The 17452-nt window shown below is 38.5% G+C and overlaps 1 protein-coding gene and 1 pseudogene across 3 annotated transcripts in view; both read right to left on the bottom strand.

The window, feature by feature from the left end:
* Positions 1 to 13534, bottom strand: part of TRPC7 (transient receptor potential cation channel subfamily C member 7) — a 127373-nt gene extending 113839 nt beyond the window's left edge. For all 3 annotated transcript variants that reach the window (XM_006923093.1, XM_006923094.1, XM_006923095.1), the window contains exons 1-2: positions 13318 to 13534; positions 4719 to 5496 (exon numbers count right to left, since the gene is read on the bottom strand). In XM_006923093.1, the coding sequence (XP_006923155.1) occupies positions 4719 to 5496; positions 13318 to 13319 (780 nt within the window). In that variant the 5' untranslated portion in view covers positions 13320 to 13534. The remainder of the gene's footprint in view (positions 1 to 4718; positions 5497 to 13317) is intronic.
* Positions 13535 to 16519: 2985 nt separating this feature from the next.
* LOC112472097 lies at positions 16520 to 16638 on the bottom strand (annotated as a pseudogene).
* Between the last annotated feature and the right edge of the window lie 814 nt (positions 16639 to 17452).

The raw sequence follows: 17452 nt of genomic DNA, 5'->3' as shown, positions 1-17452 counted from the left end.
AGTCTTCCTTCTTCTCCCCTCCTCTTCCCTCTTCCATTTTGATAAGTTTGCAAGCAGATTACAAACTGTCATCTCAACATCTTTTCCTTCCACAATGGGATCTCACTAGAGATCATAGCAGGTGGCAAATTGGTCTGATTTATCACAATTTGCATTTTTAATTTGTGATATTTTAGGCCCAGGGAGGTTTTTTATGGGCCTTAAAATGGCAACACAAACATTGATACATAATTCATTATCTATTTTTCATAATACATGTGGTTAGCAACCCATTGACAAACAGAAATATCATCAACAGTTTAAGCAAGATGAAGTTACAACTTTAGCTTTCTTGCCCCCTACTCTTCCCCTCTGCGGTCTATTAAGAATAAATTGCTTGTGACTGAAACACAATCAGCAGCCTCCATGCTGATGTTTTTTCATCAGAAAAAGCTTTCTCAGTTGCAGCTGTTATTTAGAATGACCAAATCTTAAATAACTGAGGTAGAGTGTTTGTTGGGCTTCCACAGTTCCCTGCCTTGGGAGCACTGAGTACATTTCTATTTCAGCAAAAGGTGAGAGAGCAAGAGGGATACCACCAGTCTGCGTTCTGCTTCCTCTTTCCTTTCAAAACCCTTAACCTCACTCTACACATATTCTTTTGTCCTTTGCTTCCCCATCCCCTCCTGCCCCTCCTAGGCATTGCTTTTGGCATAACTCTAAATCAGAGGAAAAATTTAACACCTGTAGTCCTTTTAAAACAACAGCTCCACAGATAAATGACATACATAGGCGGAATGCTCAGGAATTTGGGAAGACACCAGCAAAATAAAGGGGGCCCTGAGCAATTTTGTCAGAAAGATGATCAGTAAAGAAAACCAAGAAAAATGTAGAGACCTTATTGTATTCTTCGTGGCAGAAGCTGTAACTCAACCGAGATAGACAAATTCCTTCTTTTTCCTATGCTATTCCAGGTACCTTCTACCCAGAAAAAGCCTGTTCCATCAGTGGAATACCTCTGAATAGTCCATCTCATGCCAATCTTCCTCATTCTCTGTCTCTTACTGTATAGATAAATCAGCCAACCAAAATGTCATTTGTAGGCAGTGTTCTCAGACCCTACATGTTACGTACTGTGGCAAGACCAAGAAAACACACTCTGCCTTCCAGGAATTTAGTGGTCTTTGATACCATGCAGTACAGCATGTGATTGGGCTTTAGTTATTTAATGTGGTTGATTTTTTCCCTCTAATGACTTTCTAACCTTCTTTAGAGCTTCCCTATTTTATAATGTCCATTAAATACCTCTGTTCAATTCATACATGTAGGAAGAATTTAAACCATAGATAAAAATAATCACTTGCTTAAACAATTGAAATGATTATCTTTTTAGGATTTCCTTCATTTCCTTCATCTCCTTCATCAATTTTTTATGGAATGCTTACTAGATTACTGAGCACCTTTCAAGGTACTAGGAATGCCTCAGTGGCCACATCAAGTTTTAATATCTTGCTAGACCTAAGAAGATTAGAAAGACATAAGAATATCCTTGAACAGTTGCATAATTTCCACACTGAAAATAATAGTTTTTAGCAGGCATCTGACTCCAGCCACAATTTACTGGAGACATTGACATTGGCTGTACTTCTTGGTAAAGACTTGACTCAATTCTGGTGATAAACTAAAATGGCTCCAAAGACAATAGCCTCAGCAGCTAAGTCCGGATTTTCATGCATGATGGTAGGCAGGAAGAGTCACTCTCAGAATGAGTGTTTTAGAGGATCTGGAGGATGACATATGAAATCTTCGTTGAGAACCTGATAGCTGTTTTTACACAGTTGATGGCATTGGGTAATCTCCATAACATGTGGCTATGGTCAGCAATGCGTAGTCCCTTTAAAGCATAACAGACTCCTAAAGAGTTGCATTTTAGAATGCATACACTTACCCTTGATTCTTTTATTACAGTTTGGCTTCCCTCTTGCTAAGCTGCTCTCTTCTCTGAGAAGATTTATAGTGTCAGGAATGCTCATACAAGAGTAGCTGAATAAGTAATAAAGTTCTAAAGGAACACTTATGTTAATTTGTAATGCACCATTTGTCAACAATCTGAAAGACATTATTTCAAACAAAGGTAAAGAAGGGAATGTTAACAGTCAGTGAATGTATTTGTGCTAACTGTTATTCTGTGTAGATCATTGCACTGCATTGTCATCATGTTAGTAGTGCTTTTAATTGTCCATAATTTTTGTAATTTACTTTTTAAATCAAAATATCATAGTAAATGCTTTTTGCAAACTTCCAATTTTATATATTATATATACTCAGATATGCCAGACTTTGGGTTTTGGTAAAAGAAAATAGATTGCCCAGGTGTAATTCCAAATGTTAGGTTAGCATCATTTTATTTAGTAAGGCTGGCATGCTCCAAGATAATTAGAGAATCGTGTGATTATCTAGATAATCTGATCCAAAAAACATTTTTTGCTCGAATTGTTTTTTTTTCTTGGCCATAAATGTCTAAATTAATTGACTTAGCCATTACTTTCACATGGCCTACCTAGATTCAATCTGAAGCCTAGGGAACGAGCAGAATTCCATCAAGTTTCCTTGGGACATCACTGGCCTTATTGCTTGTAGAATGGAGTTTATTGTGCATAAACAAGGAAAGAATAGGCTAGCTACATTTCTTGTGAGCTTCATTGAGTAATCTCTACATCTACATCCACCAATTTTTCTAAATGGGGCTGTATACAATGCAGGATTTAGGGAAGTCTCTAATCCAGTAGATAGGTCCAAGATGGTGGGACAGATAGAGTAAAATTAGTTTAATTATAGTATTCTTCATATATTCACAATTTTTGGTACCCTGCAGCTTCTTTAGGCCCGGTTCTTCTGAACCTGGCTGTGGGTGATCCCCTTTGTACAGAGAGGCTTCTATGGCCTTATGTATGTACAGCTAAATTATTGCCCTCTTTAGTCCTAGTGCCTCACACGCCAAGTCCTCTAATTCATCTTACCTACCAGTCAAGTAAATTCTCCAAACTCTAGCTTTCACCATTTTAGTCTCCTAATCATAAACTTTCAGCGACTGTCCATTTCCTTCAGGATAACGTCCAAAGTACTCAGCCTGACACTTAGGTTCCTCTGAGATCTGCCTTCAGTCTAGCTCTTCAGCATTCCTCCTGTGTGCCTCTACAGGAAGTCTTTATTCTAGTCATTTGGAGCATCTCATCAGCCCCCTACCTGCTCTGGGCCACTCTGGATTTCATCTTCACTTGCCTCCTCTGCATGCCCACCTCTCTCTTCCCACTGATCCAGTTCCTCCTGCTCAGCAAGTCTCAGACCAATTCTCTTTCCTTCTTTGAAATTTCCCTGAATGATGTGGTCCAGGGGGCCTCCCTTGCTGTGAGTTGGTACCTATCCTTGGCCACCTAATTGTGTCTCATGAAGGGGAAGCTCTTATACTGATATTTTTGTAGACAATTAACTTTTCTCCTATAAGTGTTATCTTTTCCCAGTTCTGTGTTATTTCCACATGTGAAACCTTTTTGTATGCTCCATGGCATCATAGTCTCTGATTGAATGTCAGGATGAGAAATTATGAGCCCAGTTGTAGTTTCTACTCTTCCAGCCACACCTTCTGCAGTGGAGAATTCCTTCATCATTCAGATAAAGATGAAACTTTGGGAAATCCAATGCATAAATAAGGCCCATGACTCTTAATTTCCTGTAGTGGCTAAGAGCTGGCTCTGGGATCTGAGTGCCTAGTTTAGAATAGCGATTTTGCTCCTCTCTGGCTATATACTTTCTATTTCTGTGCCCTTATATAAAATGAGGATAATAATGGTGTCCATATCAATGGTTGTTGAAAGGATTAAACAACATATAGTGAAGCAATTAGATCTTGGCACATGATTAGTGCTCACTAAATATTTGTTTTAAGTTATTATTAAACATTGTCAAAAGAATTGGGTCCCAGTCTTCTCTTTCAGGAGGAATGCCAGTTGATAGGAAAAGCACGAGCCCACTGTAAATAATGGACTTAGGAGATGGGTCTTTATCCCCTGGGCTAGTCTGCTAGGTCCAGGTGCTCTCAGGGTGGCTGAATTACAGGGCTTTGCCCTAGCCCATCTACTGGGGTGACAAGCATAACTCTACAGAAGTGGTTTTATTTTCATTTTAATGTACTTTCTTCTCAGCTCTTTGACAGGACAATAGCAATAGCTTGCTAAGTTGAAAAGGCTGCAGCCCAGTCTTTCTAGCATTAAATGTGAGACTGAATCTAGGGTCAACACAGTCAAAAGTGGGATAGAGATATGAACAAGACAAACCAAAAGCATGCAGATGAGACAACCAAGAAGTCCAAGACCTGGACTAGGAAACCACCAAAGGTATCTAAATGCTCCTGAGGTTCTTGGTGGCGGAACTGAGGCATTTACACCGGAATCACAGTATAATCTTGCCTGCATGCTGCTTGTCTTTTACTGCATGCATTTGTGCTTAAGTCACCGATTCACATTTATATGATTTCAGATGTTTCACCTAATGGGTGCTTTTTTTCTCAAGCCTACATCTGACACCTGTTGAGCAAGTACCCTTCCTCCTTGTGAGCCCAAAAGGCAAGACCCTGAGGCCTTCACCCTTTGTCAGACCAGAGGACAACCCTTTTGGCTACTGGACACACCTGGAAGAGCCCACTGCGCAAGCTGCCTGCAGAGTGGTGAGTGGTGAATTACCTTGAATTCAGTCTCAATGTTGGCTAGTCTGGCTAACTCGTTGCTTAGCTCCAGTGCGGTGAGGACAGGGTCTTCGCTGGACAGGGACAAATAGGCAGCACTTGCCAGTCCCTTGTAGGCATTCATGCGGGAGCGGGAGTGGCTGAAGGAGTCCTTCCGCTGCTTCTCAGTGCACTCGGTGCACTTGCAGAAGTAGTCGTGGGGCCGCTCAATGCGGGCACCCTTGAGCAGGAGGATGTGCACGATCTCGTACTCCTGGCAGTGGGCCGCCAGGATGATGGGCGTGATGTCGTGGGAGAAGCGTGTGCCATCTTCATCATAGGCATAGAAGTCATCGTCACGCAGCTCCTGCTCTAGTGGGCTGAGTGTCAGGCGCTGGCCCTGCGCGAAGGCTGGGTGGTTGAGGATGGCCTCCACGATGCGCACATAGCCCTTGCTGATGGCCAGCAGCAGCGCGTCGCCAACCCGTGCCAGGTTCTCCTTCTTGAGCAGCAGCTCTGTGACCTCTAGGTGTTCGTTGCCCACGGCCAGTTGCAGTGCGTTCTGCCCCATGTAGTCCACACAATTGAAGTTGAGGGTCTTGGACTCCTCCAGCATTTTTCTCACCACTGGGATGTTGCCGTACTCGGCTGAGTCCAGGAAGCGCTCCTCCTCTGGTGTCAGGCTCGTGCCCTTCTCATTGAACATGTAAGCGGGACCCCGGATGGCCTGGCGGCGGCCCTTTTCCCTCAGTGTTGTGTGCCGGCGCTGCATGTTTTTGAAGGTGTTGCTCCCCAACCTGTGGGGTGACAAAGGCAAAGATGCTTGGTTACTTTCCCATGGGCCTGTGGGTTCCCCAGGGACAAAGCAAACAAAAATTGTTGAGGTTAAGAAAAGAGTGTCATGATTGGAATCTTCGTAGAAATTATGAAATCTTATTAAAAAGTCATTGTCTTATCCCTGAAATTAAGACAAATTGGATAACCTGAACTATTCTTATTCAAATGGAAGAATATTGATTTAGTTATCCAGCATCTCTACCCTTTGGGTAGAGGATTGGTGGCAGAGCTGAAATATGGGTTTATGTGGAGTGTAATCAGAGATGGAGGTGGTGGGTGTGGGTTACTGATGTGGACAACACAGGTCAAGGGCTGTTTGTTGTATTTCTATTTGTGCAAAGTTGAGGATATCACTTGACTTCCTTGTGCTTTTAGTACAACACTTCTCTGCACTTGCACCTGTACAATGTAGGTAACCTTTTGTGTGCTGTAGGGCCCATAAGAAGATGAAATGAGTTAACGTGTGCGTAGAAAGTGCTCAAATGCTCAGTTGATGCTGGTTTTATTCTGTCTCCTGCCTATTGGTATGCCTAGTTCAACAAGGGCTGTGCCATAGAGATGGCTACCATGGAGACTGCTGTCTTTGGTTCAGGTGAATCGCTTCTAATGAGTTCCCATGCTATGACAAAACAGCAACAACATGCAAGCATGGCACACACCTCTGTTTCTACATCTACTGCTATTCTCTATGGGGACTGTACTTGCTTTCTAGTCCCTGAGAAGCCTGAGCACTTACTAAGGGCAAGACGTGGCAGGGGACACCATCCTACTCACTGATGGACTGTAGAGGTCCTCTTGAAAAAATTTAGACATAACTTTTTAGGATCAAACCTAGGTTGTTTTTTTTTTATGGTTGGAAGAACAGATCAATTTATATGCTAGCTTCATTTCTAACTTGCCCTTTCCCACTGTGGCATAGTGTAGAGGTTAATACTAGTACTACTAGTAATAGCAGTTAACATTTATTAAGCATCTATTATATGCTGGGGACTATACTAAGAAGTTAATATACTTTACATGTATTACTTGTGTAATTCTTCTGTGAATCCTGTAAGGTAGATACTATTATTGTCTTTATGTCAAATGAAGATCTCGTGACAAGTGAGGCTGAGAGACAGGCTTTGAAGTCAGAAAGTCTAGAGTTGCAATCTTGGCTCCACTTTTGCCAGCCTGTGACTTTGGACAAATTACCTAACTTTTAGTTTGCCAGGGTTTTAAAATGGCTGAATGGAGAGAATAATAGTCATAGTATAATGTGAGCTTGAGCCAGGTGCCCAATCTCCAGCTAGCCTTGAGACCTTGAGCAGGTCCCCAGCTCAATATGCTTTAAGTATAAAGTAGAGAGTCTGGACCAGATGTTCCCAAACACTCTACAGACTTGAACATTTCAAACTTTTCTGATCTCCAGTTGGGCTTACCCATATTTTCTGTTCTCCTTTTCTAGTCTACCCCCACTCACATTGCTCAAGTAATATTTGAATGGCATACATTTTGATAAGAGAGCATCTGTTCTAAAGAGTACTTACTTGGGGATTTGTTTTGAACTATTTTCCATGTTCCTTAACTGTCTTTTTGTTATTGGTCATGTCTCCATGTGTTAAGAATACTCAGTATTTCACTTAAGCCATCTTAAAACATAATTACAAAGGAGGACTTCTGTATTAAAAGTAGTGTTTTGAGATTTTTTTTAAAGCGGTGTTACTCAGTCTTGTAATTAAAAAAAAATTGGACTGGCTTTAGTTTTCTGCTCATTTTTACCTTTTGACTTGCTCAGACCCTTTCAGTTTTAGCTCTTGTAGGGCCCTTTCTGTATACAGCAAAGACTCTGAGGTCAGAGCTTGTACTCTCATCTTGCTTAGGCCAGAGTCACATTTCTTGGGAAAAACTGCTAGACTATTCAGTGGAGCAGCTTTTTAGCTGCAAAAAAGTAAAGGAATAATGATGGGCAACTCCCTCAAAAGGCAACTGTGGATAATAAATCCTAATAGAGAGTTCTGTGATCCTTTAGGGAGCGTCTGAACTGCCAACCACTTTTCTAAAGTGCACTTTGATAGGAGATTGTTGGGGAAAAGATTCTTAGGATTCAAGTTCATGAGCTCCTTCTGAGCCCATTACTCTCAACAGTTCTGTATTCTGGGGAGAGAGACTACTCACTGATGTCAAAGTAGACCATAGATGAGGAGTCTATAAAAGAGCTTTTCAGAATAGAGGGACTCACAAATAGGGTGCAGGCATTTATTATTATAGGTTTTTCAAAAGGAGAGAAAGTGACTGAGTTGAAAGCTAAGCAGTCATCTCATTTGTATTCCTAAAGGACCTTGTTTCAGAGGATATTATGAACTCATTTTTAAGGTCTGTCATCTGGGTACACAGACTTAGGTGGGAATTGAGCCCCCCAAACACTAATAATCCTTTTTATAGAATTACTCAGCCTGTCCTATGATGAGGCTTCTGCCCTCCTCAGAAGCACCTCTCTGGACTTGGACATCACAACTCAAACCAAAAGAAGACAGTTTCCACTCAAGAGCATCTGAGCAGTGTGTCAGATGAAATGGCAGCTGCTCTAGAAGAAGCTTGAGCTTGATTCCATGTCACTTTTTCATTAGAGATCTGCTCAAGAGGGAGAACAGGTCAGATTCCAAGGTCAAAGTATACAACTGTTGCACAGCAACAAGCCATGGGGAGATTAATTCAAAGGAAATGTAATAACTACTGAACCACGTCAGAGTAGAGAAACATTTCACAAGGAATACATAAGTACTCAATCTAAATTCAGACTCCACATAAATATCATAGATGCTACAGCCTACAAACTTAAAGGATGTTGAAGCATTGTTTGTTAATTCCTCTCATTAAATGAACATAAATAGCAAAATATTAGCATTCTTATTATTTTAGGTAGAGAATCTTAGGTAGGTGAAGCAAAAAGACTAAACCTTAGGGAAAATAATTTCTGCACAAGAGTAGAAACATATATATATGTTTCTATAATTATTTCTTATAATAGAAAAAATATGTATGTATCGTTAGTATTTATCGGAAGTTAAAATGTCCTCACCAGTTGACATGCATTTTTCCGACTGACCTTCAAAGCAGACACCCAGAGGTAGTAAGAAATAAGCAAGCATCTTTTTCCCAGCCTTTAAAACCTCAGCTCTGAGATGCATTTGAATGTTCACAGAATTGTCAATTCTGCTCTTCTCCTAGCAGAATTTGGCATTGATGAAACTTTATGGACCTTCAAGTCATGTATGCATATAAGCATATAATGGGACATGCTACTCAATGAGATTGCTTCCAACATAAGGGGTTTCACAGCAGACCCTGGAGCCACATGAATTGATTCAGATATCAGTGGAGGCCTTTTACCTCACTGGGAGCTTCTTATTAGCTCTGATTCCCTCTTACTCTGATATCCCTCTAATGATGCCTTTTAAACATTTATTTTTTTAGCTTTATGAAGGTGTAACTGACGAAATGAAGGGAATCCCACTATCTAGTTAACACATTTATCACTGTATGTATGTATGTATGTATGTATGTACGTATGTATGTGGTGAGAACATTTAAGGTCTACTCTCTTAGCAAATTTCAATTATGTAATAGTGTTATCAACTATAGTCACCATGTTTCACATTAGATCTTCAGACCTTATTCATCTGATAGCTGAAAGTTTGTACCTTTTTACTAACCTCTCACTATTTCCCCCATTTAAATATTTATACACCTAAGAATATATTTAGCCACCATATCCTTGTCATTTAATCTTGACCTTAGTCAGGCTTTAGTTATATGTTTCACATGGGTTGGAAAGAATCCACAAAGATATGTCAAAAAGATGAAGTCATCTAGTCCACAATAGCTGGTGTCCAAAGCTCACACTCATGAATCAGACGTGTTGTTCTTCTGGACTCCAGGGATTTAGTCACAGTCTTAGGGCCAATGACGAGCAAAATGATTCTTCCTAAAGTGCAATTAGCATTTGATTGCCCATACTTTAATATTTTCCTTAAAAATGAACTTTGAATGCAAATGCCTTTTTATTTGCATATATTATTGAGATAATGAGGGATCAAACTCATCAAACACCTCAATTAAGATCCTGTGTTTTTCATTTTCTATAAATGCATACCTTGACATTTGATGTCATTGAGAAGAAGGGTTCCAGTGGAAACAAAACTGTATTTGAGAGGAGGACTGATTATTAAACTTCCTCTTAATCCTTCAGTTGCTATTTTTATCAAGCTGCTCTTACAGATGCATCAGCTAGTCTGAAGGAAGCCAGATGTCAGTGATCCATGAAAAAGTATGAATTTTGTATACTAAATCCAGCTGCAAATGAGCATGATCATAAAGCCTTTTAGAGACAGGGATTGTCGTTAATTACTGATGAAGAAAAGGCCACTTAATCAAATGTCTTTTTAGAGATATTTGTTGCCTTTTTTTTTTTTTGAAAAAAATTGCTACATGCACCACAGGTCTCTGTGGAACTCATTCAAGCCTAAAACCAATGCAGTCTGTAACATTTCACAATTGAACATAGATCCAAACAAAATCCAAGAGTCATATCAATCACCCAGGAAAACTCTGGTCTGTGCATCCTCTCTTAAGTGTATATATTCTGAGTTTTAGTCCAGAGCAACAGTAATGAAATAGGCAAGTGATCTAGAGTCTTCTCCTAAACCTGAGCTCCCTTACCAATGGAAAGGGAGTAATAAAATCTATTTACCATTGGCCTCAGGACCACAGTGAGAATGAAATAATGTATATCAAATATACTGGATACTGTAAAACCTTATATAAATGTTCATGACAATAATGATCAAAACTTTACATATTAATGCACTTAAGTAAATGATTATAAATTGGCTTACATTTCATTCTACACTGATATTATTCAGCTTGGCTGTTTTTCTAAATGACTACAGAATAGTGATAGTTAACATATATTACATGTTTGCCCTGTGCCAGACACTGCACTAAATGCTTTATATAAATTATTTTAAGTTCATACAACTCATATGATAAGCTTAGCTATTTTGTCACTGACTAATCACAATGATTAGCATTTATCACACATTAACCACATTGCAGGCACCATGCTGAATACTTCACATGTGTTATCATTTTAAATTCTCATAAACTACTATATGATAGAGGTGCTGTTGTCATTCCCATTAAATAGATGAGGCTCAGATAAATTAACCACTTTTTCCAAGGCTAAACAACTTGTGAGCGGTAGACGAGAGAAAATTAAAGAGTCTAACCTGATTTCAAAGTCCATGCTGTTGGCTAGATGCTGCTTCCATTCACTTTCCTTCTGCATTTTTTTCTAAATTTCTTTAGACTAAATTTTTCCATTAGAGTGCAAGATCCTTGAGGGCAGGGGACTATTACTTGTTTATATGGTATATGTACATGGCATCTAGTACGGCTGACATTTGCCATATGGTGCATGGTCAAATAACTTAATAAATTCTTAAATACTTGAATTTGGATTGGTTATTAAAGAAGACCAATAAAACAGAGGTGTTACTGTTTATCAGTAGCCTCCTTATAAATGCAGGAGCCGTATAATGTTTTAACTACTATTTTATATTTGTAGCTAAGTTTCAAGGCAAAATTATTTTCCAGTTAGCTCTATTATAAATAATGGCCCATAAGTTGCTAGAAGAGACAGTTAATATCGGAGAGTATATGTATTAAGTCCCTTGGATGACTGGGGCAGAAAACTGAGGCATTCCCACTTCTGCATAATACTCCTAAAGTTTTTGTTATGTATTTCCAAAGGCATCCAGCTTATTTTTAAATATATTTTTTTTATTCTCTTGAGTGGAGATAAGATAGTGCATATAAATTACAGTGCCAAGTAAGTGCTCTAGTAACCTTGGATAATGTTAACTACTTTATCTTAACACAATTGTAATAATTCTAGCTCTAAAGCATTCAAGTTTCCATCTAAGCTAGTGACAATAATTTGTTTCTACAACACATGTATTTTGAATAAAAGAAAAAAGATATCCACCTATTATCTTGTGATTATACATGAGCTCATATACCTCACCAGTCAGTCCTATAGCAAACAAGCAAAGTATCCTTCTGCTTCTCATTACATTATATTGAGGTAGATATACTTTCCAAAAAGTTCTGTTGATGAGCAATATTTTTTTCCCATTGCATCATGGATTGAAAATATTATCTAGTGTTCCTGAATTTTAATAAATGATTTTATCATCAGTTTATTTTTCACCAAATCATCATTTCTCTAAACATTATTTAGAGAAGAGGTTTTTCTCGGTATTTTCAAACTACCTTATGTATTAACCATTCAAGTATAATTAGTACTTTGTGTGTGCACCTTTTATTTATTCTTTTTTTAAATCCTTATTTGTCTCTTTAGAACTGGGGAGTTATGAAAATGGGTGTGTATACTTTGTGTATAGCTCCAGCTAGAGATAAACAAGTTCTATAGTTATATTTTCCCCCAAAATATTTGTCTTAGAATAAAATAAATATATGTAACCTTTTAATTGTTTCATTGACCTCTGTGGCAGAAGAGTCTGAAATGAACATCTACCAAGAAAGTAAGAGAGGCCCTTAAATTGTGAAATGACAATACTGAAAAAAGTATGCTGAATATTTATCTGGGGGAGGAAGTGTTGATTGCTTTTCCTAATAAGCAAGAGATCCTGGCGGCTCTTGTGTAGGATACAACATGCATCTGCAATTAGCCTCAATGAGGCTCTACATAGTTCTGATTTTTTCTGGGTCAATTACTGCCTAAAGGAGTTAGCTAGTCTACATGCCCCTAAGCTTAGGAATAAGTGTTTTTGGAAATAAATTTTTATGAAATTATAATTGTGACAAAGAACATTGGTAAGTTGTTAAATAATTGAACCAATGTCATTGTTTAAAAGATCTTAGAGAATGTGTTTCAGTCATATCCATAATGAATATTATGGATTTAATGTGAATTCATTCATAAATCTGATGTGTGCTCAGTGCTTCAGAAATAGAACCCACCAGCAGATGGCATTCTGAGGCAAAAATTCATGGAGCGTCACCAGACAGGGTCAGTCATTATTGCCTCTTTCAAATCTACCCGAATCCATTAAATCTTTAAATTACTATTAATTGCAATAGCATCTTGGTTATATCTACTTAATCATAATTTAGATGAATTCACAAATTCAAACTTGAAAAAGGAGTTTCTGTGTTCCAGAGTTTCAAAGCTTATGTCAAAGCCCTGCCCAGATTATATCTCTTTTATTAGGAGCATATTAGTTTTAAATGGATGTCCAAAGGACATATTTTCAACAGAGAGGAGGAAAAAAAATAATCTCTTTCTTCTCACCTTTAGTTCTTTAATAGTGGCTACTTGTTAGAATACAGCCTTCTTCCTCTTCCTGTTCTCATATTTATATTAAGGTAAATGCAACCACACACAAAAAATCAAATTAAGCTGCTAGTAGTGAAGTAGAAGAGACAACGCGTATACTCTTTTCTAGGATAAAAACTACACTCCCGCACAAAAGGACTGGGCTACCAGAATTTGTCTATTTCCAAATGGCTTTGTAAACTTAGACTTTTGATGAAAAGTAAAAAATTCCTCTACCAACTCAATAAATAAGAAAAATTTCAGATCTAGATTTACATCTAACAAATCCAAGCAATGCAGAAGGGGAAGAGGGCTAATAAATAAAAGTTTAATTCTATAATTCAGCGAGAAAACAAACCTCTACTGGAAAAATCAATAAGAAAAAACCATCATAGCTGCTTACATTGACGGTGAAATACGCAGGCTTGTCCCTCCTCTAGATGACCGGAATCCGGTGTTGAGTCGGGGGAATCTGACTCCCCATCGGTGGTAGCCTAGGAGGTGCCGCTCTCCATGGTGCTGAACTGTAAGAGCTGATCGAGAGCGGAGTTGGAGAGGATGTGAAAGCGCGCTCAGCTGTCCTTTGTGCTGTAATGGGTAAAAACTCGCCTTCTGAAGCAGACCCGCCTTACTGTTCTTTTTCTAATCTGGGGAAAATTTCCCAGGGAACATGACGGAGAGGGATCGTGTGTGAAGCTGGCATGTGGCGTGGTAATGGGTTGGCATAGTCCCCACCCCTTCTCCCAGACAGTAGCTTTGTAAGGGAGGTGGCAACTCTGCCTAGCTCCTCATATTTCTACCTGCCCCCCTCATGCCCCAGAACAGCACCTACCCCCCCCACACACACACTCACACTCTCTCTTTCTCTCTCCCTCCCTCCCTCTCTCTCTCTCTCTCTCTCTCTCTCTCTCTCTCTCTCTCTCTCTCTCTCACACACACACACACACACACACACACACCTCAATTATATAAGACAGCAGGTTTTGGCTCTGGAGGCAGAATACTCATCTGTTTAAATAAATTAAAAATGAGAAATGAACTGTTTTTCTACCTGTTGTGTCTGTGTGTGTTTACAGAGGGAGGGAATTAAGAAAACTAAAACCAGAGGAACCTGAAGAGTGACAGCAGTAGTTTCCTTTAATAGGCTTTAAGGGCACACCCCACTTTGTCTTCTGTGAGTGATGTATCTTCTAACTTTACCTTTTTGTTTCATATCTTTTTGCATTGTCTAGGATCAGGAAGAGGTCAGTGGTGTAGATCAAATCTGATGTTAGTAAGAAAACTTGAAAAGGGTTAGCTTTCATTTGTAACTTTCCATTTTATGAAAGGAAATTCCTAATTCAGAAACCTATTTTCCCCACAGTTCCCACTCTCACCAATTGCTATGTTAACAAATGGTTTATGATTCTTAAACACTAAGGTGTTTTGATGGCCTCATTGGAGAGAAACCTCCTTAATTGAAATATTGCCTGTATGAGAGAAACCAGGATTGCTCCCAGGATCTACCTGGGTCACTGAACAATAAATTAGAGTGTTTATTCTTTAAAATCAACTCACGGATTAACAAATGACAGTCTGTAAAGACTATCTCTGTGTACAGATGCAATATTTAGGATTAAAGAGTTGGCTTATAATGTATTTTGCACAATGCCATTCTAGGTTTATATGCAAATCAGATTGAATTTGGTTCATTAATATGCTACTAGCATTTTCTCTGGAAACAATGTGGTGGGTGGGGAAGACCCTGGAATTTTGATTCACTTATTAACTGTGTGACCTTGGGCATGATACTTAACTTCATTGGATTTCAGTCATCTCATATGTAAATGGTAGGTAATAATGCCTTTTTCCAAATGTGTGGTGATAATTAATTGAACTAATATATACAAACACCCAGAAGATTTAACATTTAAGAGATGCATACTAAGTTTGAAGAGAAGTTAAAGTAATTCTCTACTTAAAATTCTAAAAAGCTTGACAACAAACTAATTTTATTCCTATAAGCTTTCTATACAAGCTTTTCAATGTTAATAATTGTACTTTATTGGATAAAATACCTTTTCAAAAAGAAATTTTCTTAAAATTAAGACTTTTTCTTTAAACCATTTTAGTCTTGAAGCACAAGGGAATTTTTAAAAAATTGGAATCAGCAACAAATACATTTAACTTATTTGAATAAAATGTAATTAAGAGCTATTTAGTATTACACTGAAGAGTAGAACAAAATATGCAAATCCAACAAAAGTGTCTTACACAAGCACAAAGTTAGAAGATTAGCAGTGACACTGATAACATACTTTTGATTGGGATCCTCATCATCATGATTAGTGAAGCAGTATAGAGAAAGTACTCTTAATCATAAAATGTTTTCTTAAAAATACTGTGTTGTAGCTTTTAGTTGACAGTGATGGAGAAGAAGTCTTATATATATGGAGGAAGTGAACTAATTATTTTATAGGTATGTTAACTGAAGACTGGTCAGAGTTAGAACAGACAGCTCTTCAAAAGTGGTAAGATGATGTTTAGCGACGGTTCTGTCCTAAGCGTCCACATTAGTAGAGAGCTGTATCACTTCTAGAGGATATCATATATGACATGTAGATACATACTTGTAATCTGAAAAATGTTACATATCTATAAAATATTTTCAATACGTGAGATACAGAAGTAATTAGGTCTTCACTATCAATAGTTAAAACTCTTGGACTAAAAGCTGTCTAAGGTTCATGTGTAAGGTGTTGAGCTTTGTTTTCTCCTAGGCTCACAGGAGAATGCATACCACTTCTAGTCAAACTTCTCGTGTTTTAATTCCAAATTTTCCATTCCCCAAGCTTGTCCTTCAGTTATCTCACCTGTAAAATGAAAGGAAAAACAATTTCTCACTTGTAGAGTTATAGTGAGGATAAAATGAGACGACTCACATAAAGTGCTTACAGCAATGTCTGGCTCATAGTCAGAGCTCAGCACATGTCAGCTTTCATTGTTGCTTAACAGCTCATTCTATGACCGAACAGTGAACACGCTATTGATCTGTAGTTCTCAGACTTCGTGTGTTCCATCATCACCTAACCAGCCTGTTAAAAATATAAAAATACAAATTTCTGGTGATTCTGATGTAGATGATTCATAAATTACACTTTGAGGAAGCATCGCTCTTGTCTATTGGAAGACCAAATTGTTTTAGAAACTGCAGCCATGTTTGAAAGTCTGTTTCAAGTGACTGAATCCTTTGGGATGCCAGCACTCAATCTAAGTTCTACTCTGCTGAAAGAAAGGTGTGTGTTACACACCACTGAGTCAGCCCTGACTTCTGATGTCCCAGTTAATGTGTGATGTCCACAATGGTCTGTTCTCAACAGCCCTGCTTGGCTCCTATAGACTCAGACTCATGCCCATTTTTTTTAATGGAGTCAGTTCATCTCATATTTGGTCTTCCTCTTTTTCTACTGCCTTCTATTTTTCCTGGCTTTAAAGGTTTAGAATGTGTGGGGGTTTTTTCCTTTTTTTTTTTTAGGCGAGGCAACCCTTGGTTGACCTCACAGATTGCAAAGACCTTGTCAGTTTACGATCCCTTATTATTATTTAAAAAAAAAAATTTTTTTTTACACCTACAGTACCTGGTCTTCCTAGGTGGTCTCCCATCCAAGTACTAACCAGGCCTGCCCCTGCTTAGCTTCCGAGATCGGACAGGATCGGGCTTGTTCAGGGTAGCATGGCCATAGACTAGAATGTTTTTAAAGGTCTAAGATGCTGAGTGGGAGAATCATAGGCCACCTGTGTTTGCTAATTGGCCTTACCCAAAGGAAAAGTAAACTTTCTGTGTTTTCAAGATAGGAGGTAGTTTTATAACTTAGAACATGGTGTCTATGGGAAGTTAGGTTCCTATCTCCCCACAGAAACTAGGAAATAAGGGTGCTAGTTCCCTTGATATTTACATTTCAAAGGGATGCCTCTCAAGTCCTTGAGAAAGACATTACAGGGTTGTAAAACTGGTAAGAAACTGCCTGCTCCCCCACCCTCAGGTATAATTGTCATATAACTTTAGTAAGAAGCTTTTTAAAGATTTATATGTCAAAGAAGTAGAGAAAGGTTTTACAGTGACAAGTTTTCTGAAATAAATGCTCTAAGGAAAGGGAAGCCTATCTAAAGTTTAGTCAAGCTGGAGGAATGATAAGGTCGTTTGGGTTATGACAGTGATGGTTTAGAGGTCTGAGAGATGTACAACTTGCTTTTCTTACCCCAGCTCTCACTAAAATTCCTGACTTGACCTTGAGCTGCTCATTACTAGACAAATCCCTCTTTTCCTTTTGAAAATGCATGAGCATTTTCCTTCCTGTGCTCATACACCAATGATTCCCACCTTAGTTCTGCTGAGTATTCCCTTTACAGATCTGTGATTCTCCTCTCTCATTTCCTTTCTGAACTTTTAATCTTTTATTATTATTATTATTATTTTTATCTCCTCTCCTTCCTTGTTTTGGGGGATAAACTATCTTTTGGCTTCCTTCCTGTTCTATTTTTCCATGAATCTCTGACTC

This window comes from Pteropus alecto, unplaced genomic scaffold, assembly GCF_000325575.1.
Source record: "Pteropus alecto unplaced genomic scaffold, ASM32557v1 scaffold78, whole genome shotgun sequence".
In the NCBI taxonomy this organism is placed as follows: domain Eukaryota; kingdom Metazoa; phylum Chordata; class Mammalia; order Chiroptera; family Pteropodidae; genus Pteropus; species Pteropus alecto.
Note: the sequence above shows the minus strand (reverse complement) of the source record. Positions and strands in the feature narration are given on the sequence as shown.